At 40.9% G+C, this 26,972-nt stretch overlaps 2 protein-coding genes across 2 annotated transcripts; one reads left to right on the forward strand and one right to left on the reverse strand.

Annotated features, from left to right (window-relative positions):
- Nucleotides 1-8: 8 nt before the first annotated feature.
- Nucleotides 9-5,465, reverse strand: trmt61b (tRNA methyltransferase 61B). The gene is made up of 8 exons (XM_023292933.3): nt 5,355-5,465; nt 4,400-5,244; nt 4,199-4,301; nt 2,661-2,851; nt 2,452-2,543; nt 393-595; nt 232-321; nt 9-142 (listed from the first exon to the last, which is right to left on the reverse strand). The coding sequence occupies exons 2-8, from the start codon at nt 5,165-5,167 to the stop codon at nt 108-110; spliced, it is 1,482 nt and encodes a 493-aa protein (XP_023148701.1). The 5' UTR covers nt 5,168-5,244; nt 5,355-5,465; the 3' UTR covers nt 9-107.
- Nucleotides 5,466-6,670: 1,205 nt separating this feature from the next.
- Nucleotides 6,671-26,603, forward strand: wdr43 (WD repeat domain 43). Its single transcript, XM_023292937.3, has 18 exons — nt 6,671-6,909; nt 7,772-7,906; nt 8,139-8,260; nt 11,655-11,775; nt 12,000-12,118; nt 12,244-12,346; nt 12,694-12,758; nt 14,251-14,410; nt 15,441-15,527; nt 15,652-15,777; nt 16,354-16,503; nt 16,774-16,860; nt 17,039-17,070; nt 17,199-17,262; nt 18,285-18,398; nt 21,318-21,387; nt 25,311-25,369; nt 25,560-26,603. Exons 1-18 carry the CDS (start codon nt 6,703-6,705, stop codon nt 25,710-25,712), a joined length of 1,974 nt encoding a protein of 657 aa, XP_023148705.1. The 5' UTR covers nt 6,671-6,702; the 3' UTR covers nt 25,713-26,603.
- Nucleotides 26,604-26,972: the final 369 nt, after the last annotated feature.

Genomic DNA, 26,972 nt, shown 5'->3' on the forward strand with positions numbered 1-26,972 from the left:
CCAAAATGTAAGTTTTAGTCTCAATTATTTTATTATTTTGAAATTATTTCCTGTAAAACCATTCATCTGATGAGTAACAATCATTTTTATCCAGGGTGCCTCACATGTTACTGCACACGTTTCCTCATTTTCACCAGGAATGCTGAAAAGAAGCAAGAGGACACACTGAGCATCTCTTAATAACACCACATAGAAACTGACACTGCAGCTATAAGTGTATCAACATCTGACCTGTGTGACTCATCTGTTCAGGATGAGGTCTGGCAATGTAAGGAATACTCCCAAAGCCTGGGTCAGGGTCTTCCTCTGTGGACAACTCCTCTGAAAAGATCAAAGTTTAAGTAAGAATGCTCCAAAACAGTACAGAGCAATCTGAAGTGTTAATTATTCACCTTTGTTAGGCTCATCTGATGTGTCGTCTTGTTGTCTCGGCTCCTCAGCCAGGATCGGAGCGCTCCTGGTGCAATAGCGGCCATCCTTCCTCAGGGCTGGGGCCACCAGCCACTCCCGGGATGGAACCTCTATGATTCGTTCACACAGCAAAGGGAGCGACGAACATCGAAGACCCTCCAGCAGGTCGATGACCTGCGTTATGCTGCGTTAGAGAGTAGCAGTCAGACAGCAGGTCCTGCACATACACAATTTAGAAATAAGGGTGATAGTTACAGTCTTAGTTTTTGTATGAAAATTTTGAGTATGCATTGAAGTTACAAAGTGACACTCTGCCTTGGTAGGTTTTGTAGTGTTGTAGTGAAATGATAGACACACGGATAGATAGACTAACTCCAAAATCTGAGTGAAGAGTATATAGGGTTACAGACAGACGTCAAAAAAGAAACATGGTCTCCAATAATTACTGTCATTATTACTATTATTATTGTTATAACCACTAGAAACCATACAATCATCTAGTGTAGTTGAACAAGAATGTGCATGACGAATCAAATCCAAAACAACCCATGAACCAATTAACAGGTCTCGTTTGCACTTCATGTTCACGAAACCATCTGCAGCTCAACGCCAGTAAGACGAAGGGGATGATCATCGACTTCTGCAGCAGGAGGACACCTCAGTCTGCACCGGTGAACATCCAGGGTTTGGACATTGAGATGGTGGACTCATACAAATACCTGGGTGTTCACCTCAACAATAAACTGGACTGGTCACATAACACAGAGGTCCTGTACAAGAAGGACCAAAGTCGTCTCCACCTGCTGAGGAGACTGAGGTCCTTTGGAGTGTGCAGGACTCTGCTCCAGACATTCTATGACTCTGTGGTAGCGTCTGCTATCTTCTATGCAGTGGTCTGCTGGGGAGCAGGGAGCACTGAAAGGGACAGAAAGAGACTAAACAGAAGGTCAGGAGGAGGTTCTGTCCTGGACTGTTCCCTGGACTCCATAGAGGAGGTGGGTGAGAGGAGGATGTTGTCAAAGCTCACATCCATCATGGACAATCCCTCTCACCCACTGCATGACACTGTGGGGTCTTTAAGCAGCTCCTTCAGCAGCAGACTGAGACATCCACCCTGCAAGAAGGAACGCTATCACAGGTCCTTCATCCCATCTGCTATAAGACTTTACAACATCAGCATCACTGGCTGATGTTAACATAAACTGGACTATATCATATCATCTTAAATCACGGTAAAATCTCCACAACTCCTTGCACTGCTGGTATTTTCTGCACTTTTACAGTTACTTTTATTCCACAAGCCACTTTATGCTAATGTCACTTATAGAGTAGAAATACGGTATTTATTAATTTTTCATTCCTCATTCTTGTATATATTGTATATATTATTGTTATTATAATTTTTGGCTTTACTGTACATATGGTTAGTGCTACTCTGAAAGATTTTTGCTGCTGTAACACTGGAAATTTCCCCTGACCTGGGGAGCAATAAAGGACTATCTTATCTTATCAACCACTAGATGTCCTACTCCAGCATTGTGTGTCACTGAAACCTCAAGTAATGAACCATGTTTTGAATGAAGTGTCGAAGCTTCAACAAAGCCTCGATCAGCCATCACTACAAGGGACAACTGTACCAGTATTTCTACAGCTCGCTAATTATCATCTTATCCATTGTTTCATTTGTACAAAACAAAATAAATTTTAAAAAATGGCACGATCTTCCAAAGGGACTACTGGTTTCCTTGAATCCATGAGACAACCAGTTGTTTTTTCTTCAGATGAAATAAATGAGATATTACATGTCTCTAGGATGAGTTTTGTTAACCTTTGAACAAAGCCAAGCTCACCTGTTCTCGTTTTTTGTGCTAAGCTAAGTTTACCACTTCCTGGCTTCAGTTCTGTATTCAACATACGTATGAGAGTGGTATTTAATGTCTAAGTAACATTAAGAGTAAGTGTTTCTCTCACAATGTTAAAATAATGATTTTACATGAACTACAATTGGTTTGACGGGTGACAAACAGCAGAGCTACACACTTGGCGAGGTAGACGGCACACACAGCTCCAGGGTGCAGATGTGGAATCACAGTGGGTAAAGCCAGGTGAGGGTTGATCAGGTCCAGAGCAACCTGCAACAGAAAGAGTGAGAAGAGTCTCAATACATGTGTTCATATCGTGCTGTATTGTTGTCGGGACAAACTGCATTTATGTTCAACAAAAGCAGCATCTTCAAATCAGACACTGACCGCGTGAAATCCCCGACCAGCGAGGAGCGACGAGGCTGTGCACAGGTCGGCATAGTGAAACTGGACGTTGTCGGGCCACTCCTGCCCTCGTCTCACGCTCCATGACGCCCTCCAGCGCTTGTAGTTGGACACGGCTCTCCTGTGGTGATCCTCCCTGACCTCCACACTCAGCACGCTGCCCTTAGAGCCCACTGGGAAACACAAAAACACGGGCAGTTGCTAAAATCAGGTTTTTGTTTAGGAATAAAAAACATTTCACCTCACCTTTCCTTCACAACATCCTAACAGCTATGATTTTGAATGCAGCATTAAAATGATTTTCATGGTATTTAATGAAGATTAATGAGGACCGCGAGGAAGGATTTGAATTATTCTCTGAGGCAGAGAATTAGATTAAAATGTGATTCACACTGCTAACCTCTATCTGTGCTTTATTGTTAGTTCACTTAACACTAAACCGTGCATTAAATGAGGAAATCTATAAGCTCTGCTTATTTTGCCTTTTGCAAGTTCTCTACCGTTTTGCATTATGTCAACTTTTCAGCTTATTTCATCCTTCATGTGATATTTTTGTTGTCAATTTTACAAATCTTTTGTTTATTATTAACCTCAGTCTCAATTTAGTCTGTTTTTGTGGCAAACACTTCTGATAGTAATTGTAGATAAAATGAGTTTACAGGCTGTGAATTTGCCAAAGAAACAACAACTCTGAATTTGTATTAGCATTTATACTACCGTTCAAAAGTTGGGGGTCATCAGGGCATAATAATTACTCTGCCAAGGAACGCAGCGGAGTTATGTGACAATCGGCATACATTTGTCCTTCTGTCTGTCTGTCTGTCTGTGCACAACATTACTCAAAAATGGACTAATAGATTTGGATGAAATTTTCAGGGAAGATCAGAAATGACTCAAAGACAAAGTGATCAGATTTTGGCTGTGATGTGCCTTATAGTCTGGATCTACTGATTTGTTAAAGATTTCTGTATCATTGCCAGATAGCGGCATGGCATCACTGTAACCATGACAACAAGTGAACACTACATAAGCTGCCTGCTGATGATCACATGATTGTGATCCTACTACAAATCCACTGCTGTGGACTTAATGGGACTTATCCGTTGGAAATCATACAAGAAACAACTGATTAAATTGTAGGGGTGTTTCCGAATCCTATCAATTCCTGCTACATATTTAGGTCACGTGATTCGGTATCCCTACATAACGTACACATGCATAACACACGCCTGTGCTCAACGCAAGGTCATTTTGTTTGTGGGTACATCTATATTAAATGGACACATTCTATGATGCCGTGATTTCTGATCATCGATAATAAACAAATGCTGCATTACTACAAAAATATGCTGCATTTCTGACAATGCCATATGGAGGAATGAACAGCCTTAGTGGAGTACTGCACTCTCTGATTGCATGGATAAAACTAAGTGTATTTAAACTCTGAAACCGTGTGTTTCCACACTGATTTTAAGTGAGGAAAGATAAAGTGAGGCAGTGACAGTATGGTGGAGGCACACCTGCTCTGGACAGGAATAGTGACATGGCCCCTGACCCGGAGCCCGACTCCAACACACAGTCTCCCTCTGTGACATCCATCATCATGAGCATGGTAGCTGCATCCTGAGAGATGAGGGTCAAAACACACCGTCTCTGTGAGAACCTGGAGACACTCTGACACTGGATTCATTTCGCTATGATGTACACACACCGTATCATACCTTAGGGTAAGCGATCGCAGGCCCTCTCTTCATATACAGCACATAATCCTCCAGGCTGGCCCGGCGGATGAAGATGGGAACCCCCCTGCTGGTCTTCAGGAACCGACCTGCTGGCTGCCCTGCCATGTCATCATGAGGGATGGTCCCCCAGCTGCTCTGCAGACGGACCCCTGTCTGCAGCTGGAACATCTTCCTAAACTCTACCCGTCTCTTTTTACGATACTCAGCGATAAGCAGCTCTCCGAAGGTGAGCAAACTCTCCCCAGGAAGAGTGGGCCATGCCTGCCTTTCATCGTGATGAAGTGATGCGGTGTTTGCCTCGGCTTCTGCATCTTCGGCACGGAAGGTCTCTGGGTTTACCTCATTGACAGACATGTTATGTCCACTTTCCTCTTGTGTGGAGTGCCTGACTGAAAGCTGGATGTTTGTATCCTCGTCAGGTTCCTGCTCTCTCAGCTGCATCACCTCGGGGCTCAGGGCGTCCTGGGGCAGCAGGCTGCTGATCCTCTCCAGAGGGGACAGAGATCGTCTGCTCCTGGACAGCAGTGCTCGTCTGGATGTCGACTCGGTCCTCAGGTGTGAACAATCTGAGCTGTCAGCTTCCTTGTTGTTACATTTCACACAAGCAATTGAAAAACTTCTTACCTCTTTTCTAATCTTAGAAACTTTAAAAAGCATATCCCTGTGTTTGATGTGCCTCTGACTGGAGGAACAAACCGTCACCAGTCTGTGCATTAACAGAAGTCTGAAGGGCACATGCACAGCCATTCCTTCAGATAGTATAAAGACTAGAAGTGAATTCTGTGTCCTGAGATCCCATTCAGTGAATTAGAACAGATTAAAATCTAAAAAAAAAATGACAGCTGCAGTTATAAACACACAACGTGCATACATGCGAAAAAAGACCTTAAAGCAAATAAAACAGAGAATGATGTTGAAATTTAACTTAAATGACCTGGCACTGTAACAGCTACTAGATCGTCTTCGTTTCTGGTCAGCCCGGCTGTTTACAGAGCCGAGGAGGTCACCATACTGCAGAGGAATCATTGGACAAGCGCATGTGAACAACGTCATTATTAAGCGACTGGTGTAGTAATTTAAGTAAACCAGCAGAGGGCGACATCATAACTAAAATACCTCACTGACAGCCCAAACAGGCCTTAGTGTGAAAGCATGCAAAGTCTGGAGTCCGGTGTTAACCCTCTTACAGCAGTAATGTCATTAGATTCCTGCCCTACTGCTGGGAATACAAGGTCTTGTAATTGTAAGAACTATTCAGTGTTAAATAATTAATACAGATGGCTTTAAAATGCATCCCAGAATGAATAAATGTGGAAATAAAAGTCCCCTATATATATATATCCTTTTGTTAAATGGTCCTTTGAAAAACCCCAGTTTTAAAGTGAAAATCTATTTATTTTATTAAATATATTAAAAATACAAAACATTTCAATTAAATACAAAGAAGCTACTCATTGTTATTCCCTGTATATCTTTAATAAGAGGATTTAAAATGTATGTGCTTAATATTAAACGGCTTTCCATTTAGCGCGGACTAACAGAGCTGGAGAACTCTCGGAAGCATCACGAATATTTCAAGGTAGAAGACGAACTCTAACAGCACCAAAAATGCCTTCCTCGAGGGGTAAATGTAATTTTTGTTTTCATGAAATATGTGTGATGTAAATCCGAGGTTATTTTTTGCATTAAAATCAGAGCCACAAACAACACGAAGTTTTGTTAATCACGCTCTTCTGCGCGACACCTTAATGCAATCCAATAGTATACTAATAGTATTTATGTGTATAAATAAAATATTATTTTGGCTGCAAAACCGGGTTTTCAGATGCATTTATTCGGTTATTTGCATTTTTCTACGTGGCAACTCAATGCAGCCACATACAGCAAAAAAAGTTATTTGTCGTTGATGCGTTTGAGAACGATACAATACAGTAATAAAGCTCAAAACGCGTATTTACAACTCAAGGGGATAGATTACAACACGACACAGCGATAGATACCAACACGTTGTGTTATTTATATATAATTGTGAAAGAACTGTAATATCCGTCGCCATGTCAGCTATTTTGTCGGTACACGTTTTAAAGTGGGGTATTTATATTTAAGTCTGTGTTAGCTTCGGATGTTACGAGGATATTTGAAGGCAGCACGAATAAACCTGCTCGGTGTCTGGCAGCCAATGGGAGGGGAGGAGCTCCTGACGCGCTAACGCGCATGTCCTCTGAAGGCCCCACGTGTTTGTGTAAACCACAGAGCACGCAGACGCAAGCAGCGTTTCAGAAATGGCGGCTGATGGTGGTAATGCTTCGCTGCAGCTACCCTGCGTTTTTTCACCTAAATCACGACAGTACTTAGCACTGTGTGCCCAGGATGGCAGGCTTCGTATTTGGAACACAGATAGTAAAACACTTCATCAGGAGTTTGTGCCTTCAGCTCATTTGAGTGCCACTTGTACGTGCATAGCCTGGGGACCATGCCGGACAGTCAAGGTACGTGTGGCTGCTGTTAGCTCCAGAAGCTAGCGAGGCCTTAGCGAGCTCCCTGTGATCATTCTTATGGAGGTGTACACGTCTCAACAAGAAAAGTGTCATTATTGACAACGGGAAGTTATTAACAAGCGTGAAAGACTAGCCTGTGTGTCTTTGCAGGCGCTTAATGTGTCTAAGACAGACGTGGTTAGCAGGGTAGCGCCATTAGCAACTAGCTAGCTTTCAGCTGCTGCGCAGAACGCACATGTTAGTCCCACATGGTGATTCCACAAAACACGTACAGTGTCTTACTTTGATATTTCATGATGAACTTACTGTAAAGAATGCTCACTGGAGCGACATTACTCCGGCCGGTTGTTTCTCGTTGGTTTTAGACCGTTATTACTACAAATAAAGTCGTTATTCAAGTTAGCATCAGCCCACCGAAGTTTCCACAAGCGCGTGCCACCATGACACTTATAGAAGGAGAGGTCCACAAGTTGTAGCTCAGTTTCTAAAATGGCAATATACAAGCGGTTTCACACCAGTAAAGATAATCGTAGAATGTACAGTGAGTCGCAGATCAGAACTTTTTAATATTCTGTGGGATGCGCTTAACTTAACATTTTTACCAGTTGTTAATTCGCTGTTAAAAATAACAATCTTATATGAGTATCGGTTGGTCAGAGACACTGTTGGCTTTGATCAGCTGTCACTGTGTTGATATGGATTTGGAAACATATTGGTGGCTTAATATGTGCAAATGTTATTACAAGTAAACCTTCATGTGTGCCAAGCACCTATGGCGTAATTTGTGCAAGTATTGAAAATGTTAAGCATGTCATTATTCAAACTGTAAATTTTAACAATGTGTGTGTTTCAGGAGGGGCCTCAGAGGAAGAAGAGGAAATCGGAGGCTGTGCAGGTGGAGGAGAAGGCTGACCTGTTGGCAATGGGCACAGCAGCTGGCAGTGTGCTCATCTACAGTACAGTGAAAGGAGCACTGCATTGTACCCTGGTGAGTTACAGACTGTACACATTTGGCAAAACATGACTTGTTTAGCATGTGCAGGAGAGTAAAAAGTGTGTTGCAAAACATGTCTAACTCAGAAAGCTAATTTCATGAACTACCCATGATATAGTTTTGAAGAGAAACTTTTTTTTGCCAAAATGAGATATTGAAACAGCATTGGTATTGCATTCAGCTTTAACATACAGTGTAATGCTAATTCAAGTGTTGTCTCTGACAGGATGGAGGCCATAGTGGAGGAGTAAATTGTGTCCAGTGGCACCCTGAAGACAGCTTATTATACAGCGGCTCAGACGATACAAATATCGTAGAGTGGGACCTGCAGACGGGCAAGACGAGAAGGCCAGTATCTACTTTTTCTTTCAACATATAGTATGTTCCCATGGAAAACAGTGTACAGGTGCACCCTGGAAACAAATCACAGTTCATGAGTTTTTTACACTTGTAAATGAAATAAAAGAGAAACTCTGATACATTCAGAGAGAGCTATAGTCTGCAGTACGGAAGCAGATGGGGAAGAAAATGAATTATTTTCAGTGTGTCACTTCATACACCACTGGAGTTAAGATGCTTACCGTTCGGTCTCTTGGACCGTGCAGATGTTTCTTTGCAAATGCAGTTACTGTTATGTCCAGGAGCACACATCTTATTCTTCTAACATTTTATTTAAATTTTCTCCACTTTGATTGTCCTATTAAACTTAAAAGACACAGTTGCTCATTGGTGTTACACAGTGATGGTTACAGACAGCAGCTTGTCGAGAAGATACCAGCCAGACAGCAGCCAAGTTTAGCTGTAGCTGTTGTAGAATAACTGGCAGTTAGTGACAGCTGATCTAACCTGCTGCTGATAACATTTGTCATTGTGACCGGTGAAAGCTACAAAGTAGAAGCTGCTCTTTCAGTGTTATCTACATCACACTTTGCTAACCTTTAAATAACTTCAGGCTGATGTAGTGGTGTTTGACAGCAGCAGCATGAGTAACTTAGCTATTTGCTTTGATTTCTCCTGGCCTGTAAAATCGCACAGATCTTTGTTTTGCTTGACATTTTGGTAATTCCACTTTAGTGAACATGTGGTGTAACTGATCAGTAACCTGCAGGATGGTGTAAACACGCCAAACCAGTCCTTAAATGTAGGAGCTTGTTTTTCCCAAGCTGATACAGTTTTACTGATCTCTTCTGCTATTAGTGGAGGTGTTTGTTTTTTCAGTATCCCCAATATATTGCACATCCTCAACTACTCCACCTGTAACATCTATGTGTAACGGCTGCGGAGTAGAGACTGTTGCTTTGGAGCTGTTTTCTGAGAAAATCATTAGAACAGGATTTAGGAGGGCTCTGTTCACTTCAAATGTGGACAAAATGCGACAGTTTAAATCTGCAATCATTTCCTTTACTTGACTTAGTGTCAGTGTGACATTAATTGAAACTACTGGCTGTTATTTATTTATTCCTGCTGCTCACTCATGCAGCGTTTCTATAGAAAGGTTGTAATAAATTCCTGGTTCAGTGTGGCTGATAGATCATCATACGGTGTAACAGAATCTGATGTCATTATTAATCTGTCACTTAGAACTGGCAGTTGGTGCAGGCATGATTCATTTGAAAAGAGCAACCCACAATTGTCTGTCACCAAACCCATGTGCCTTAAGAAGTATGGTGGAGAATGCATCATAGGCTGTTTTACCTCCTTAAGAATACTTTCGCTAACTGTCAATGCTCAAAAAAGACAGAGCTGCCAAGCAAAAGACAATTCTAGGAATTATTGCTTGAGTAGTGTTAAGAAAGGTTCTGTACCCATTTCTGGAAGATGCAGAGGTTGTAAATCCTTCCAGGAAAATACCATACTGGTTGCAGGGGCCAGTTTTACTGAGTTAGTAAAGTGTGCAGTGCAAAAAGTTTTAACATTTACTTATTATTTAACTCGTCCAAGTCTGGCTTGCAAATAAAGGATTTCTCAGTCACTCATACAGTCATCTCATATGTTTTTTTTCTTTTCATTGCTGTAAACTGTCAGCTACTTTTATAAGCACAGAAAATGCTTGTAGTTTGCTCAAAAAAGAGTGGCAAGCACTGAATACACCAACATGCCATCATCCTGCTGTATCACTATATTTCATCGTGATGACTACTTGTCTGGTGGATTATACAGCAGCAGCACAGTTGGCTGGTACAATCATTGACACTGATGTCGCTGTGAACCCTCAGTTGATGCTCACTAAAGCCTATTTGTGGTATGCAATTTTTTTTTTTTTTTTTTTTTTTTTTTTAAGAGTAGTGAGCATTTTGGTCCTTTTTCTGCTTGTTCTTGGTATTACCTGGAGTGCAACAGTAAAGTGTGCTATTGTCAGTAGCTGTTAAATTTTAGGCTCATCACTTAAGTAGGAAAAAGAATAATGACATGCCTTCACCCTCTTTACAGGATGTAGCAGCAAACTATTATAGCTAGTTACACATTAGAAAGTAGCCCTGTTTCACCGATTATCCCTGAGGTGTGCCACGACTATAGGGTAGCCTGCCGCCTTCCCATCCCATCCACAGTGTGCGGACAAGGCACAGGATTTCTGGAGAATTCAGAAGTTTTCTCTGTGCTCTGGCGCCCAAGTCCAACAGCAGCTATTTCTACTACAACTCCTAATGATGAAAAATAAATGTGTGGATCATGGGGAAACTCTGCACAAAGCGTCTCACCCAAACAAGCATCAGTATTTTTTTCCTGGCACATGCACAGTTGGCACTGGGATGTACACTGATGGAGCCCTCACACACTTGGGCGATGATCAGAGTTTTGTCATTTTGACTCACCTAACGCAGAAAGCAAGATTTACCCATAAGTGGAACACTTATTAACACTGACTGGTACAGACACAATTTTGTGTAGAAAATAGCTTTTGCCTTGACTAAGCAAATGTTTGCTGACATTTGTCACAGGACTGACCAAAACATACAAGTTGCTACTTCAATTTTTGCTAACCTTAAAATAACTTAAATCTAAATAATAAAATGTCAAACAAAGTCATTGCAGCAGAGTTGTGGTTTTACAGCAGCATGCTACGTATATCTTATACGGCCAGGATAACCACCGAAGATGTTTTAAAAATACTAAACACAAATTATACACTATTGAACACAATTAGGAAATGCCAAGCAACATTTTTGGATACATTATAAGGAAAGAGACCCTGGAATATATTGTCACAGCTAGAAAAATTAATGGGTAGAGGAGGCCGAGGCAGACGGAGAATGAAAATGATACATGGACTGACATCATGGCGACACATGGAACGGGCAACAATCACAATTCAGAAAGCAAAAGATCAGATTAGATGGAGGGAAATGATCACCTACGCTGAATGGCATGGCACTTGTTTGATTGGAACGTAGCTTCTATTTAGTGCAGTCTTAAGTACTGTGTACCAGCACAACCAACACGAGCCATCATGGACATTCATGTCAACATGAATACTCACCTGATGCCCCCTAAAGCCCATTTGCAAAATGGTTGGGAATGTAGTGTGACTGTTAGGCTATTTCTTGCTGTTCTCAGTGCAACAGTAAATCATCATCAACCAGGTGAATGACAAGTGCTGTGATAGAAAACACAATCTAGTGGGGTTTTTACTCATGTCAGCAAGAGAGGAAATTTAATCCTATATAACTGCTTTTTGATAATTGTCATTAAGTGCAGCAGACATGAACCTAATGTTGTCGTTGTGTCTTTATTGTTGACACAGTAAGTGGAAGGCCGACCGTGCAGCAGTGACCAGTTTGTGTGTGAGTCCTGATGGGAAACTGCTGCTTTCAGCAGGACAAACGATTAAGATGTGGGACTTGGAAACCAAGGAGGTTTACAGGGTGAGTCCTTCTTAATCAGCTGTTTTGTATTTTTATGTGTTGATTCATTTGGCCACGATCACCTAATAGACTTAGTTTTTATATAGATGTGTTTGTAGCCAAACTCGAGAGGAATCCGTTTCATCGGAGATGCTTGCAATGATGACTTGTGGACAAAGAACCAGTGAAGGGTATAAATCAGTCAAACATGGTTGTGACATAGCTGTTGGTTTCTCTCTCTGCAGAAATTCACTGGCCACTCCACTGCTGTGACGACCCTGTGCTTTGCCACCACGCGACCTCCTGACAGCAACGGCCTCTATTTTCTTTCAGGAGCTGCACACGATCGACTGCTCAGTGTGTGGTAAGTGCAAAGGCAGCGGCTGGGGCTGAACTTCAGTTCTTTGTGATGCTGTGCAATTCCATGATAAGTTGTGGCTGCCCTTGGCTGTGCTTTTGTATAACTAATATGAAGCTATCTCACTGTAGGCAAGTACGAGAAGATGGGAAGGACAAGAACTCGGTGGTGTCCTTCACGCTGACAGATGAGCCGCAACACATCGACCTCGTTGCGTCCAACAGCAAGGAAGAGGTTAGAGACATATCTTATTGTGTTTTTCAAATGTTCCCTTTTATGCATGTATGTAATGACTTGCAGTCCATCGTGAACTTGTACACATCAGACATAAATGGTTAAAACTGAAGGATTGTGTAACTGTGTTGCTTGCTGAGTCTACCATTATTCTGTAGAAATGACTAAACAAGCGTTTAGAAATGAGGCTATGCACCACATTTATTTTAAGAGAATACTGCATTTAAGCATTTGCAAAAAGCTTTGCTAAAATGTGCCTTCCTGCTGTGCGATTATTCTGGAGCTCTGTGTTGTAATACCTGTTTTTATGTGCAAATGTTTTATCAGTGGTCTTTTGTTTTTCATAGGCTGTGAGGCTGGCAGTGGTGTGTAAGGACGGGCAGCTGCACCTCTTTGAGCACTTTTTAAATGGGTAAGTCCTTAAAGCCCTGTGTACTTGCTCAGTCTAGGCAACATATGGCAGTGGAATGTTAACTGTATGAAAATTTCAGCACCAGGCATTTCCTGCTGTTTAACTCCCTAAGTTAGTCCAAAGTTTTAATCAAATTCTGGCAATCAGCAGTTTTAACTACTGAAGCCTTCGTTACAGCCCAAATGGAACTCCTAAAACAGAGGACTCCAAAATACAGCCATTTTTTAAGGTGGCGTTGTTGTCATTCAGTGGTTGTACTTGTTCAGCTGCAAAATAAACTCCACTTTAGAATAGTGGGTGGCTACGGGCAAACTGCAGATTTATCAGAGGAGGTTTGCATGAGCACATTAACACTAGTAGCTAGTATAGCAAAGGTACTCAAAACAGTGATTGGATCTTACTTTGTATCAAGTTCATCTCAATGTTCTGCTACCACAACCAGGAAACCACAGGACAATGTGCAGATAGAGTAAATATGTAGCATGATCTTAGTGGTTACCAGATTGTCCCTCCCTTAGATATAATGGAGAGAAGGATAGAGAAGAGAGAAGTTGTGTTGATCAGTGACACACTGTGCAGTTGTCCTACCACACAATTGGCAAAAGCTGCACCACATTTTAAGCACAAGAGTTTTAAACTGGATGACAAAGGCATGCTGTGCAAGCAATGCAAAGGGACTCATGCATAGTCCAAAAAGCAGCTTCTGTTCCCACAAGCTTTTGCTGTCAAATGAGTAGAAAACCAAGCTGTGTGCCGAATTCAACACAGCATGTCAAATGTCTAAATAGCAGACAGTTTTTTCTAAATTCATATTAGAAATTCTTCTTCAAAGGAAAATTGACTTGCTGTACCTATACTAACAATACAGAATTCTAGCGGTTCATCACAGTCCTCCAGGACATCATGAAACACAAGAGTTGTAGTTGTTACTATCCACTCCTCCTCGGTACACTGTTTACAGCCTAGTGTATATCTGCAGTTTGGATTTTTAGTGTCCGTTTATGGTCTGAGTTTAATACTGTGCCTGATGTTAAACTGTGTTCCACTTTGTCCCACATACTAATCTGTTTTGCTTGTAATTTCATTATGAATGTACTCCTGTGGCATATGGTAAAATGAATTAATTCTGGGATAATTTTTTCTTTTATTTAATGCACATTCTTTCTTTTATTACCATAAAACAGAACTGGAACCACTACATCTGGCAATAGAGTTACTATCTGAGAGACTTTGTAGTGCCAGTGCGAATAGTGTGAAATATTGCTCTTGAGCCCTAAAACAGGTGTATTTTTAGATGGACCTCCTAATGGTTGTTAGGGGATATGGGAACAATAGTTGACCCATATTATGTGTGCCATTCTAAATTTGAAAATGGGTGTGTCACAAGGAATCCTCTAGTTGTTAGAAATTAAAAGCTGTGATGTACATGTCAAACGGTTTTGTTTAATTGTTGTTTAATTGCCATGGCCTGCCTAAACATCTGTCCTCACAGGCCCTGTAAGAAGCCCTTGTCACCTTCGTGTACGATGCAGATGTCAGACACAAAGGAGTCCCCAATGCCAATCCCCCTGCTGGCAGCTGCGCTGGGAGCCGATACTCGAACTGTCCTGCTGGCCTATGGCAACCACCTACAGCCAGTAATGGAGAAAGTGGTGAGTACACAGGATGTCACTGAAATATAATCCGTTATGTTGGCAGCCATGTTTGTCATACAAGTAATATGACACCCTCTGAAATTGTACAGTAGTACAAACAACTTTTTAAAATAATTTAATAAATAATTTTATTTTATCTGAATAATTAACCACGAGGCAGCTGATTGACTGGTGTATCTTCTTGTATTGTACAAGTGACAGGACAGTGAAATTGCCTCACCCTGGTGATTTATAGTAATACTAAAGAGGTGGTGCACGCATTAACGTGTTTGTGAGCCGTAAATTAAATAATTGCATGTGATGAAACACATCAGACCTTGTGTGTATATTGGTCTGTCATCCCAAATGTGTTAAAATGTCATGGGTTTGAAGTGGCTCAACACACCATCTACTGTTTGAAATCATCATGGGCCTTTCAAGGCCAGCGCTGACATAGATCAAACCCTTTGGGAGCTAATCTATGTCAAACAATTAAAAGTAAATGTTAACAGTCTGTAATGAGCGGCGCACAGCTTCAGGCTGGAGCCAGCAGCATGAATCGATAGGACCTGGGGCCACCTCACTAGTGTCTGCTTCAGGAGGTTCTTGTGGCAAAAGTCGTCCACCTCAAAGCCCTCTGGGAGCATAGGTGTGGCAGATTCTGTGTCACTGAGCAACTTCTGTCTCACATACCCATTCTTGCCCCTCTCTCAAACCCCTATCCAGTTTTTGGCATTTTTTGGTGTTATGCAGTGGGTGGAGTTAGGCTCAAAGTTGCACATAAATCCTCATGAGTGACAACTGAGTACTGAGCCATTTTGTAACATCCTGCAATATACAGCCATTCGTGTCTTTGTTGTAAAAGACTGTCAGATTTTACAGGAGTTCTAGTTGTGAAAATGTTTGCCGTTGTTTGGGAAGATCCATTTAGTAGATTTTCATCTGGCTTTGAAAGCTTCCAAGAAATAGTGCTGTGTTTTCAGCCATGAAAAACCAGTGTTGATCAAACTCTTGATTTCCCTGCTGCCCATTTCTCCCACCTGTACAGGAAATCAACACAGCAGAGAGACATGTGTGCCTGACCCGAGATGTTCAGACCAGCTTGTCCCTCTCAATGGAAACAACCGTCTCCAAGGTAACAATCATGTCTTCGTTTTCTTTACTGTGATTCATTAAGACCTGAACAGTCTGGTAAAATTTCGGCACACTCTTGATGTCTTCAAACGTTTCTTGTGACTGACTGAAATTGCCTCTTGTAGGTGAAAACTCCAATTGTCAAAGCCAACTGTAGAGTGTTGGTCCCAGGGCTTCCTGGTCACCAAGCCCTGGTGAAAGGAACCTCACAGGGATCAGAGAAGAGGAAAAAAGACACCGACACCAAAGAGGTAATCATTGTGTCGCCGAAGGTGCACCAGACGCTGGCTCACTACATTCTTCTGTCATTCTGACAGCTTCTTGGCTTCCACCCCAAACCAGCTTAATGAGCAGAAATGTTTTCAGTACAGTGTTAGAGCAGGCGTTAGTCACACACCCATCCTAATCAGCCGGGAGAGGTTCTTAATAGATGACATGTGATCAGGATGCTGTATTAACTGATAGAGCATACATCCTCATCCAACCCCCTAAAAGGTGATTAAAAGACCTGTTTGATGACAATAAATATCATTCTGCACTTTTTGAATACGTTTACATTGATTTTATTCCCTTTAATTTACTTTGGTAACATACACATATCCACTCTGTTTTTCCTCTCTTCATACGAAGAAGATTGTCTAAAACCTGGTCTGAAATCCTTTTTAATTTGAAGTCATTTTATGCAAATATGAGAACATGGTAGTATAGCGTTTTGCATCATTTCTGTGATGCAGATTTTGTGTCAAACCTGCATAAAATAGATACATTTAGTGTGTGAACAGATATATGCTAATTCCTCCACACCTAAAATAACTGTTCCTCTGTAGATGTCAATAGCAGAGCGGCTTGGTGAAATTGATCTGTCTACAGTCTCCATCGAGAAGGGAGCTCCTAAAGGGACGGCCTCATTACAGACAGACAATTTTGCGGTACTCCTGGTGCAGGGCCTGGAGAGCAATGACGCCAGCATCCTAAATGTAAGTTCTCTTTCCAGGGTCTGAGCTCAGAAATCAAACTTTGAGTTCGGTTAGACAGAAAATCAAAGTTGTTTTGCATGAGTTTATGTAATACCAGACAAATCCCACATTGATTTGGGTGTATAATGTCAATGCCTGGAACATCTTTCAAACCAAGTCTGAATGTTTGGACTTTGATGAAGTCCAACATCTACAAGTTTTTACAGTTAAGCAAGTTGAATTTAAATGCAGGCTGTTCTATGTAAGCATTCTTTACTTTCTCTCCTACAGAAAGTTTTGCAGACTCGCAAAGAGATGGTAATAAAGAAGACAGTTGCTCGGTTACCCCTCCCTGCTGTTCTGCCACTGGTTGAAGAGGTGAATGGCACTTTTCTGTGCAGGATTTAAAAACAAAAAGTTTAGTTTTTTGTCTTCGAAACCTGTTGTTTTATATGAAGCTGCATTAACTTGTTCAGATGTTTTGTCCTGTTATCTAGATTTGTGAGTGAGGTTGTGTTAACTGCAGTCTTTAATCAACGCTGTATCTCCTCTACAGCTCACAAAGAGGCTCCAAGGGCATCCTTTTACGTAAGTAAAAGCTTGACAAAACGGCTTTAATGCAGTGCTTGCACACATTAGACATCACACACTGATGCTCATGTGTATTGCTGCTGGTCCACGTTCTTGACAGCATATCCGTTTGTTCTTTCCTACAGGGCAGTTCTAATAGTGCGGTGGCTCAAGGCTGTACTCATGCACCACACATCATACCTGGCATCGGTGAGTCTATTTGACAAGCCTCGCACTCTGCCTGCACTGCTGAGATGAAGCCACCAGTTGCTTTATTGTCTGTAATGTCTCCAGTACAGACACACGCTGTAGCCTGTCCAGGGTCCAAGTGGTGCACATTGTGATTGCTTTAAGTACAGCACATAGCAGTTTAAATAACAAAAGCACATAAACAAACACCCCGTGCACATCACTGGTCTTCTATCAACATTGTACTGGAGCTGAACACTTAATCGATTTCAAACTGAAATTGCAATTGGAAACAATGCAATTAGCAAATTGCAAAGGCTGCATTTTAGGATATATACTATGTGGAATGTCTGACTCAGGCTTTAAACTGTTGTGTTAATGGTTTTACAAATTCCTGCTGTCCCCATTGTGTGGTAGTGGTACCGCTCCATCGTGTGTTTTAAAGATGTTACTCAGTGAATACTGAAGTGAAGCTTCACTTTGTAAATGTTTTTAATTGCATCTGTCAGAAAAATTACAATTCTATATTTTCATCAGTTTGTTCAGTCCTACATAATGTTTTTATTTCATTTACATTGCCTCCACCATACAAGAGAGAAGGTGTGGTTGCCTCTGTCTATCTGTGACTATGACCAACATACTTACACAACTGAGAGCTGAGCATCCATTTACTCTGCTCATTGATGCATTGTAAATAGATGCCGTAGATTTTTTTGGCATCCTCTCCCCTTTACTATAGCACTGTAGACAGACTAACAGTTTAACTGGCATTCATCCCCTGATTTACTGTTCTTCATGATTTACACAAGAGAAAACTTTCTAACTTGCCTTTTTGGTGACCCCTTTCCTTTCACATAACAGTTGGCATCCACTCATTACAATTTTAAATGTGAAGTAAAGTCTGCTAGCTAACATTTGAAAGTGGTGGTTAGCGGAGGAGATGAGGCCTTGGCAGAAGTCTCTTCATCATTTAGGGCTGTCTTGTTTGTGTTGGGCTGCTGGAATGTTTTTACCTTCAGCTGATCCATCTGTGTATCCAACAGCTGCCAGACCTGGTTACTAAGCTGGGGGTCCTTTATCACATGATTGAGAGCAGAGTGAAGATGTTCCACAAGCTAACAAAGCTGCACGGGAAACTGTATCTCCTAACGACACAGGTAAGAGGCGTCATGTGCAGAAATATGCACAGTGTCATTGTCTTCAAGTGTTTTTAAATGGATGGATTCCGTGAGTGTTGGAGGTGTGAATTGGGCTGCAGCAGCTGCTTGGATGGCCTCCCTGATTAATGTTGTAGTGCCCAATAATACCCTTGAAGTGCAGAATGTACTCCCAGCTCACAGTCATTTGAAATCTAACTGTGAAATGTATTGGGGCCAAAAAACATCCACTGAGAGATGCTGGTTGTATTTGGAGACATTTAAAGCAGGAAATTGGGAGAAATGCACAGAAACTATATGATCAAAACAGTTAAACCCTGATGCTTTCCAGTATATATTTACTAGCTGAGTTGTCTCATTTGTGCTATTACTTTGTTTTGTGTGTACAACCTGCATCAGGCACACAAAGTATTTTACTATGCACTGTACCATGTACAACTGTGTATGTAACAAAACATTTGATTTGATTACAGGCTGCAGAGAGCAGTTTTGTGCAATTCTGCTGCATGCAAATATGCTGTCAGTTTCTCAGTGCTGACAGACTTCAGATATACGTCAACTACTGTATTTTAGCCACACTTTATCTCGTGTGAATATTAAATACGATAGTTTTCCCAAAATGGTTTTGGCACATCTTTGGGCCTTTTCTTCAGTTCGTTTATTTGATTTCAGCCTTGAAGACCAAGTTTGGACTTGTGCTGTGAAGTCCAATGTCCTAATGACCTGCACCGAGGGCTGATGTCTGGGTTTGTCAAGGCCAGCCACTCTGGACTAGGACTGCAGCTATTGATTATTATATTCGAGTATTCTATCATTTATTCTGGCAATTCATTGATTAATTGGATTTCACACTTGGCATGCACAGTGCTTCACTGCATCAAAAGTGGAAATGAGTGCGCTGTGCAACAGAAACACAGAAACAGCCATCCAGGCAGGACATGGTCAGACTTTTTCAGTGTATTGTACATATATGGTATAGTACAGGTGTATTCAACTAAAACTCAAAGCCATGGGAACCCCATATGTATCTAGTCGGTGATGCAGAAATCACATCATTATGTTTTTTATGTTTGGTCTGTTTAAACTGCTGGTACTGCAGCTAATAGAACACAAATAAGAAAACTGATCATTTTATTAGTATTTATTACAGAGAATATTCAGTCAGTAACTTTAGTTTCACTTTGATTTGGTTCAACTTAAAGTGATTTCCTTCATTATGAGACAGTGTCAGACCTACATGAACCTCAATACAATATCATGTGTGAATATATGAAGTTTAATAGTTTTATTGTGCAGCTGTCTGTTAGAAATTATCAGCTGCATTGATCAGTAAAATAAATACATTGCCGCGCATTTAACAGTTTTCTACCAGCATTCCTGTCTTACATCATTTCCAGTCACAGCTTTACACCATCATAAATTTTTATATTCCTCGTTGTTCTCCATTAAAACAACCTGGTTCATTTAATGAAGAAAACGAGTCAAATGATCGTTAAACCTCCCGTTTGTGTGACGAGTTTGAAACAAAGTCTGAGTTAAAGAAAGTTGAAAACCACCTTCATACCTGTTAACTCTGACTGAGGTTTTGGTTTTTGTTGACTCATAAGAAGAAAGTCTGACTACGTCAAACTGCTCATAGTTCAGCCCTCTGATCCGATAAACACAAACAAAACAGCAGAAAAGCTGCATTGGTTAAAATAGATGCACTTATAGGTCTGGGACGTATAGGATAAAGTCTGGGTGTGGACTCAAACCGCGGTCCACCAGTTAATGACCTGGGGTCTAGTGTGAAGTAGATTAAACGAAACCTCGATTCAGAGAATTTTGCCTTGAGAAATTTTAGTATTCAAATTATTCAAGTAACTTGAATCGTTTCAGCCTTACTCTCTATCTTAACCTCTAGCTAACTGCTGTCTTTATTAAGATAAAGACAGCAAATCTTATTTTCTTTTTCCTTTATCTAGTTATATTTATTAGCATTTTTTTTATTATTTATTAAAAAGTGGCTTGAGTGGTCAAATTCCAATTAAGTCATTTTCTGCTGGACTTTATAAAACTAACTCATTAGAAATCAGCCAGTCATCATCGATAATTATCATATTTATCAAAATATGTAATTAAACGTTACAATGATATATTTTACAGCTTTATTAGGCAGCCCTACTAGACTGCAACTTCACAGGATCTTTATCTTTATTTCTCAAAGACCACACATCAGTGTTTTTTGCTTCCCTTCTGCTCCTACACACATAATCCTGTTAAGATGTCATGAAAATCTTGTGTACCAGCAAGACTGAATAGTAGAACCTGTGGGCCGTAAAGACTAAGCTGATGAACAAATACATGGGCCAGATTTGTTGAAAGCATTTGAATAGTGCAACATTCTGTGACTCTTATGAAAGGTCAAGAAAAAAAAAGATGACATCTTTGTATATTATCGCTTTTGTTCAAGAAAGTTACACTACATACCTGAGGGGGAAATTGCATTGTTAAAGCAGCTTAAATGTGCGACATATCTTAACACAAAAAATCCCACACCAAACAAGTAACAGCCGAGCTCTGACTGCACTGTTGACCACACAGATGGAGGCTGCTATGCTTATTGCATTGCATTGTCGGTACCTGATAAATACAGAATGAAGTATACAAATATGGCCGTAACAAATGTGTTAACTTGACATGATGTTTATATGCAGATAAAAAACAAAATACAATCCTACCAGAAGATGCACATTACAGCCATACACAATAGTTTTGCCACTTGAGGATTGTAGTTCTTTCTACGACTGCACTGGATAGGAAGTGAAGATTTATTTAATTAAAGAGAGAGTTGTGGATGTAAAGCGGATGGAATCTGAAAAGAGGATGTGGTGGTCTGTACCAATCCTTCTCTAATACCTTCTTCCATTCTACCACTAGGTGGCGACAAGCGACAGCAGCAACACGGTTTCAGATGTCGATCACACGGCTAAGCTGGTGTATGAAGAGGGTAAGTGTTGTTCTTCTATGCTCAGTCTTAGTAACCTTCTGTTTCCCAGCTGTCCTTTTTTTTTTAAAAACACCTTCTCCCCTGGTGGCATCACAGTTTCTATGGCTCTTCCATTTTATTGTGCAGCATCCTAACCTGAGCCAGTGATGCAGTCCAGTGAGTGGAGGGAGTGGCGGCTGACAGGATTAAAATGATAATCTTGTTTCATCACTTGTAAATTTTAAACGCGTGATTGACTGGAGCGACTACTGAAACATGCTGCAGTGCAACAGGTCACATTGATCCTCCGTTGAAGTTGGTGCCCCACCACACTATTGTTTTCTCATTATTCTGACTGGCATTCATCATCTTGTCAATTCACTTTAAGTCATTTGGGACTTTTGGTGAAGACTGCATTGAACTGGTTTGGGTTTATGAAGACAGTGTTGCCCATCATGCAGCCACTGTTGGTGATGCACCGCACGCAAACACGGCTCCTGTTGCCTGGCAACCTGACCGGCAGCGTTCAGATCCTCCCCTTTGAGCGGAACAACAAGGCCCTGCTCTGTTCACTCTCATTTCTCATTACCGTACTGTATAAAACGCTTTATTGAACCACATAGAAAATTGGCTTTCATGAAATAATTAACCTGTGCCTGGAGTTCCAATACCCCTGTCAGTGGTCCAGGATGTGAAGGTTCACTGAACAAAAAAAAAGTTCATAAAAGAAGCTGATGAGCAGGAAGCAGAAGTTCTTTCCTGTGTGACAGTCCTGCGTGGATGATGATGTGCACAGAGCTTATTATGGATCCAACATTGGAATCTGACGGGAAGCTTTAAAGTTGTTAGTGAACCATAGTTTGTAGACAGTTTGTTAGAATTAAAGCTAATACGACAAAGCAGTTGCTAGGTCCTCAAATGTGCTGGTGGTTGTCTGCACCAGTAACATTATTTGTACTTTAGAGGTACACAAAATTCACACTTTTGTATGAACCTCTGTTTCGAGTAGCTCGTTTTGCATGGTTTTAGGATAGCGATAAAAAAAATAAAACAAAGCTTAATTCTTTTTAGTTTTCCTACTTGTATTTATAAAATAAGAGCATTCAAAAGGATCTTACTGTAGCAGTTCAGGCACTCAAATGCTGCATCACTTCAATAATGAAAGACTGAGCTGTTTACATACAAGTATAAACCAAATAATATAAAAATATTCACTAAGACAAAGTGTAACATTCATAATGAGGATGCACAATATTGGATTGTTGCCAATATGCAATGTACTGGTTTATTTTATTAATTTAATTTTTCCTGCTTGTTCAACCTGTATTTTATTTTACCAGACAAGACATTAAGAACCATTTCTTACTCACAATGGCTCATTTTGGCCCATGCCAATATATGCACATATTTTTTCCCATCCAATTGCAGAGAACATCAAATCTCTTCTGTAGCGGAATTTACATATCATTATGCCTACTCTTATCCTGATGGCCCAGTGGCAGACAATAAAGACAACGCTTTTCAAATGTATCCATTCACTTGGCAAAATAAGGCTTCTTTAGTTTACTAAAAATGATGCAAAACACGCCATCCTCCACAGCCTTCCCAGAGAGAATCCTGAAAATAGACTCAACCAGGGCATATTCAACCAGATTCACAAGTTCTAAAACAGGTTAATAAATGTAACCTTTGTCCACGCTCAGCCTGAGGACACGCTGTTAAGCAGTAAACTTTGATTCTACTCCCTTGTAGACGCCTACAGACACTTAGTTGGTATTATACGTTTATTCAAGTATGCAGGAGTCCACTCGGAGGACACGGTTCTGTACATGTGCAGGAGGTCGTATCTACATGTTCTGCACAGACACGCTACTATGAAGCATGCAGACCACTGCCCTTGAAGCCCAGTCAGTGTGGGCATTATTTTTGGGCTAAATAAAATCACTTGAATGTTTTAGGCTACTGTTTATTTATATGATCATCTTGTATTTATAGTAAAATGCATGTGTTGACTTACTTCCAGAGACACAAAATGTTCACGTGTTCAGGATCAGAGGCTGACCACTGGTTTTAGTCTTGACACATGACAAGGGTCAGAAATAGGGACTTGAGGCCCTCCTGAGGAATGGAGTCACAGTGAGAAGCTTACCTGTCTTTAAGGAATGAAGGTCTTAGAGTTTCTTGCATGCTGTGGAAACCTTACCGCAAGGAGCTATTTACAACAAGCCGGTGGGAAAAGACTTCTGTGTTCATGTTGTTCTCTGAGAGAGCAATGGACAAGTTCTGTCTTTCTCGACTGCAGTTCGAGCGACCCAGGAAAGTGTTTGGTTCATTATTTAAGGCATTTCCATGACAAAGCTGACGTGTGGAAGGTTCCGTACGGATTCCCACATACTTACAGAGATGACAAATTTTACGTCACTTACCGTAATAATCTCACTTACTTGTGGACACAGAATGCATAACACTTTGTCAGCTTTATCTAAACTCCCAGTGAGTGGATATTGTTGGCTGTTGCTGATATTTCATTTTAAAGCCTTCACCAACCAAGGCTGGCAGCTTGCCAAATAATATCATGCTTTCCAAAGGCACAATTAATCTAAAATTAACCATTAAACCCAAAAGTACAGCGTTTAATAATTCACCAAATTGTGCCGCCTTGCTTTCTTTTTGTCAACATTTGGAACAAAGCTTTCGTGTTAAAAAGAACTTTATTGGAATTGCCACAGGACAAAAACAGCTGGGGGCTCCACATGGCGGATGACAGACAGATTATGGTCACTCAGGAAGGCCAGTTAACATACAGGCTTAATTTGCAGTACATAACACAGATAAATGTTTCATAAAATTTGTCCAGTGTCTGCCCAGCCTCAAAGCTAACCCTGCTAGCATGCCATAGCCAATGAACAACTGGGATCTGCCAATAGATTCTAGGTGAAGTTCACACTTGAGGTTTTCTTATGGAAATATCTCGACATAAATCAATTTCTGACAGTAATTGTTTGGCACACAGGGTGTAATGAACTGAGAGAATCCAAACATTAAATATCCAACAGTTTGTGACAAATCCATGCTACATCCCTATTATGCATTAGTTACCCATGCTGTAGCATGAGCTGGAACGATTACAGTAGCTGCAGATGCATATGTCAGAATACAAGGGTTACCTATCCCATGCTGAAGCATATAATAGGCTGCCAGTTAGAGGATTGTACATGTGATTTCGTTACATAAATGCTGCCTTTTACCTACATGCAGCAACACTTTGAAATGCTGTTTGCCTAAATGACTCCACTGACTGAATTGATGGGAACATGCACACAATAATGGTATTAGGCTCTCAGACTGACCTGTTTCATCCTCCACTTTGTGTTCCTGGCACTTGTCCTTTCAGTGTTTGGTACAACAGCCCTTTTTAATGTCAATTAGTGTGCATCAGGTAATTTCTCTTTGTGGCACCCTTCTCTTAGGCTGTTTGGCTTGCCAAAAAATTACACCACATCCCTGTACATGATGTCATTCTTACAGCCTCTATCTTTATGGTAATTACCTCTCCCTCGTTTTCAAGTTGTAAAGCATATACGCAAATTTGTAATTATAACATAAAGCAGCAGAATACTTACAAATATCTGTGTTAAAGTCTGCTGGTCAGTGTGTTGGAAACAGATGGTGAGTGGCTAATGGACTTGGCAGATAGGCTCATCAAATCACATTGACATCCCTCCCATCCAGTGCTGTTGTCATAACTAAATGGGCTTGCTATGGCATTGAAATGCAAATACCTGCCATCCGTCTGTATAAAATGTATAAACAAGTGAAGCATGGGAGGCTTTTTGTTGTTGCTCCAGTGCTTTTGTGGGAGGGTATGTGCATGTATTGCTGGAATGAAAACAGTTTAGGATTATCAACTGATGGATTTGTTTTCTTTTGCTTGCCCTTTACAGAATCATCTGATGAAGATGAGGCTTCTGGTGACGAAGGCCTTCCTGAAAACGACTCTGATGTAAGCAAGACCGGCCAGTCAAAAAGAGGCTCTTTCTCTAAATGTCTGCAGAAGTTAGCAACATTTCTGCCAGGAAGAACCAGTAGATTTGTAGCATTCAAACTGCGAAATGCTGCACAACTGCTCATATTTTTTATAGCGTCCATTTCTGAGTTGAGCTTTAAAATGTCTTTTGTTGTGTCCTTCTCAGCACTGGGAAGAGGAGGAGGCAATGGAGGAAACAGTGGAAGATAACAAGGAGGAGGATGAAGACGACGAAGATGAGGATCCCGACAGCAGAACAGAACCCAAAGCGAACGGAGAGGAGGACATGGAACATGAAAACGAGAGCGAAGAAGAATAAGAACAAAGAGAAATACCAATCATACTTACAATGGACCTCAAAGAGCTATATATACTTGCGTTTTATTTTCAACCTTTTGATTTTATTATTGGAATAAAACAAGGTTTTACAAAATCAAGGGACACATTGAAATGAGGCCAGACCCAGCCCCTGCCTCACCACAACTCATTTCAGCCACAAGGTCGGTGATGTCGAGCTCATTTCTTCGTCTCAGCAACATTCTGCAAAAATGTAATTGATGCAAGTTCTCCCTCTGCTGTGTCGACTTGCATCCCAGCTCTACATCCTGCGCGCATTACAAGGACTGAAAAGTAATTTGGTGGTGTTCAGTTTGCCTACACTGCAGTCAGCATTCCAAATTTTCTATCTTATTATAATTAATAGTACTAGATTATATTGTATGTGCAGCTTAACAGTACAGCTCTCTGTGATTGGTTATTCTAACACCTCTGTAGGCCAACGGGAACAGCACACACATGCAAACAGCGCAGGACTGGAGTTGGGATGCAGTTCTCACCCACGACTGTTGTACAGAATACCAGAGGTGGGATTTCCAGGCAAGACCATACATCATAAGCCCACACAATGTAAATCTGTATGTACAGTGAAGTGTTTGTATGAGCTCTTCCCTCTACAGCTATCTCCCAGATATCCTTGGGATTAAATGAACCCTTGTAAAGTCTCCTGAATGCTGTTTTTTTCCCCCCCTTTTTTTAATAGTCTCCAGATTTGTTGCAGCCCTCTTGTTTTAACTGTGTTCTTTTGTGCATTTAGTTTCTGGGCATGTCCTGATGTCCACTGCCTTCAACCCATAGTCACAGGGGCAACTGAGTCAAAAAAAAAAAATGTGAATTTTGCTCAAATAGGTGAATAAATGGGTTTTCAAAATGACTTACTGTGTCTCCGGTCATGGACAAATTGTAGAAGTGTTCCACGGCAGTTGAGAGACAGTGTTAGGGGAGAGTATAGGAGATGAAGGTGTCAGTATGGAACAGGCTGGAAGAAGGGATGTGGGTATAATTCTGCTGGATGCCGTTTTTGATTGTATACTGTGTTATTGTATGTTCTAAGAACTTAATAGGATAAATTTGCTGGAGTATCAGTTTTTGGCAAATCCAGTAAATCAAATAACTGACAGATGGTTAGTTTGAAGAAAGCATGAATCATAAAAATCCAGTAATGCTGTGAAGTAATTCTACACATTGACTCAGTAGTGCCCATAGCATGTTAATCCAACCAGAGATGATACAGGGACATGTT

The sequence above is a fragment of the Amphiprion ocellaris genome, chromosome 20, assembly GCF_022539595.1.
Source record: "Amphiprion ocellaris isolate individual 3 ecotype Okinawa chromosome 20, ASM2253959v1, whole genome shotgun sequence".
In the NCBI taxonomy this organism is placed as follows: Eukaryota; Metazoa; Chordata; class Actinopteri; family Pomacentridae; genus Amphiprion; species Amphiprion ocellaris.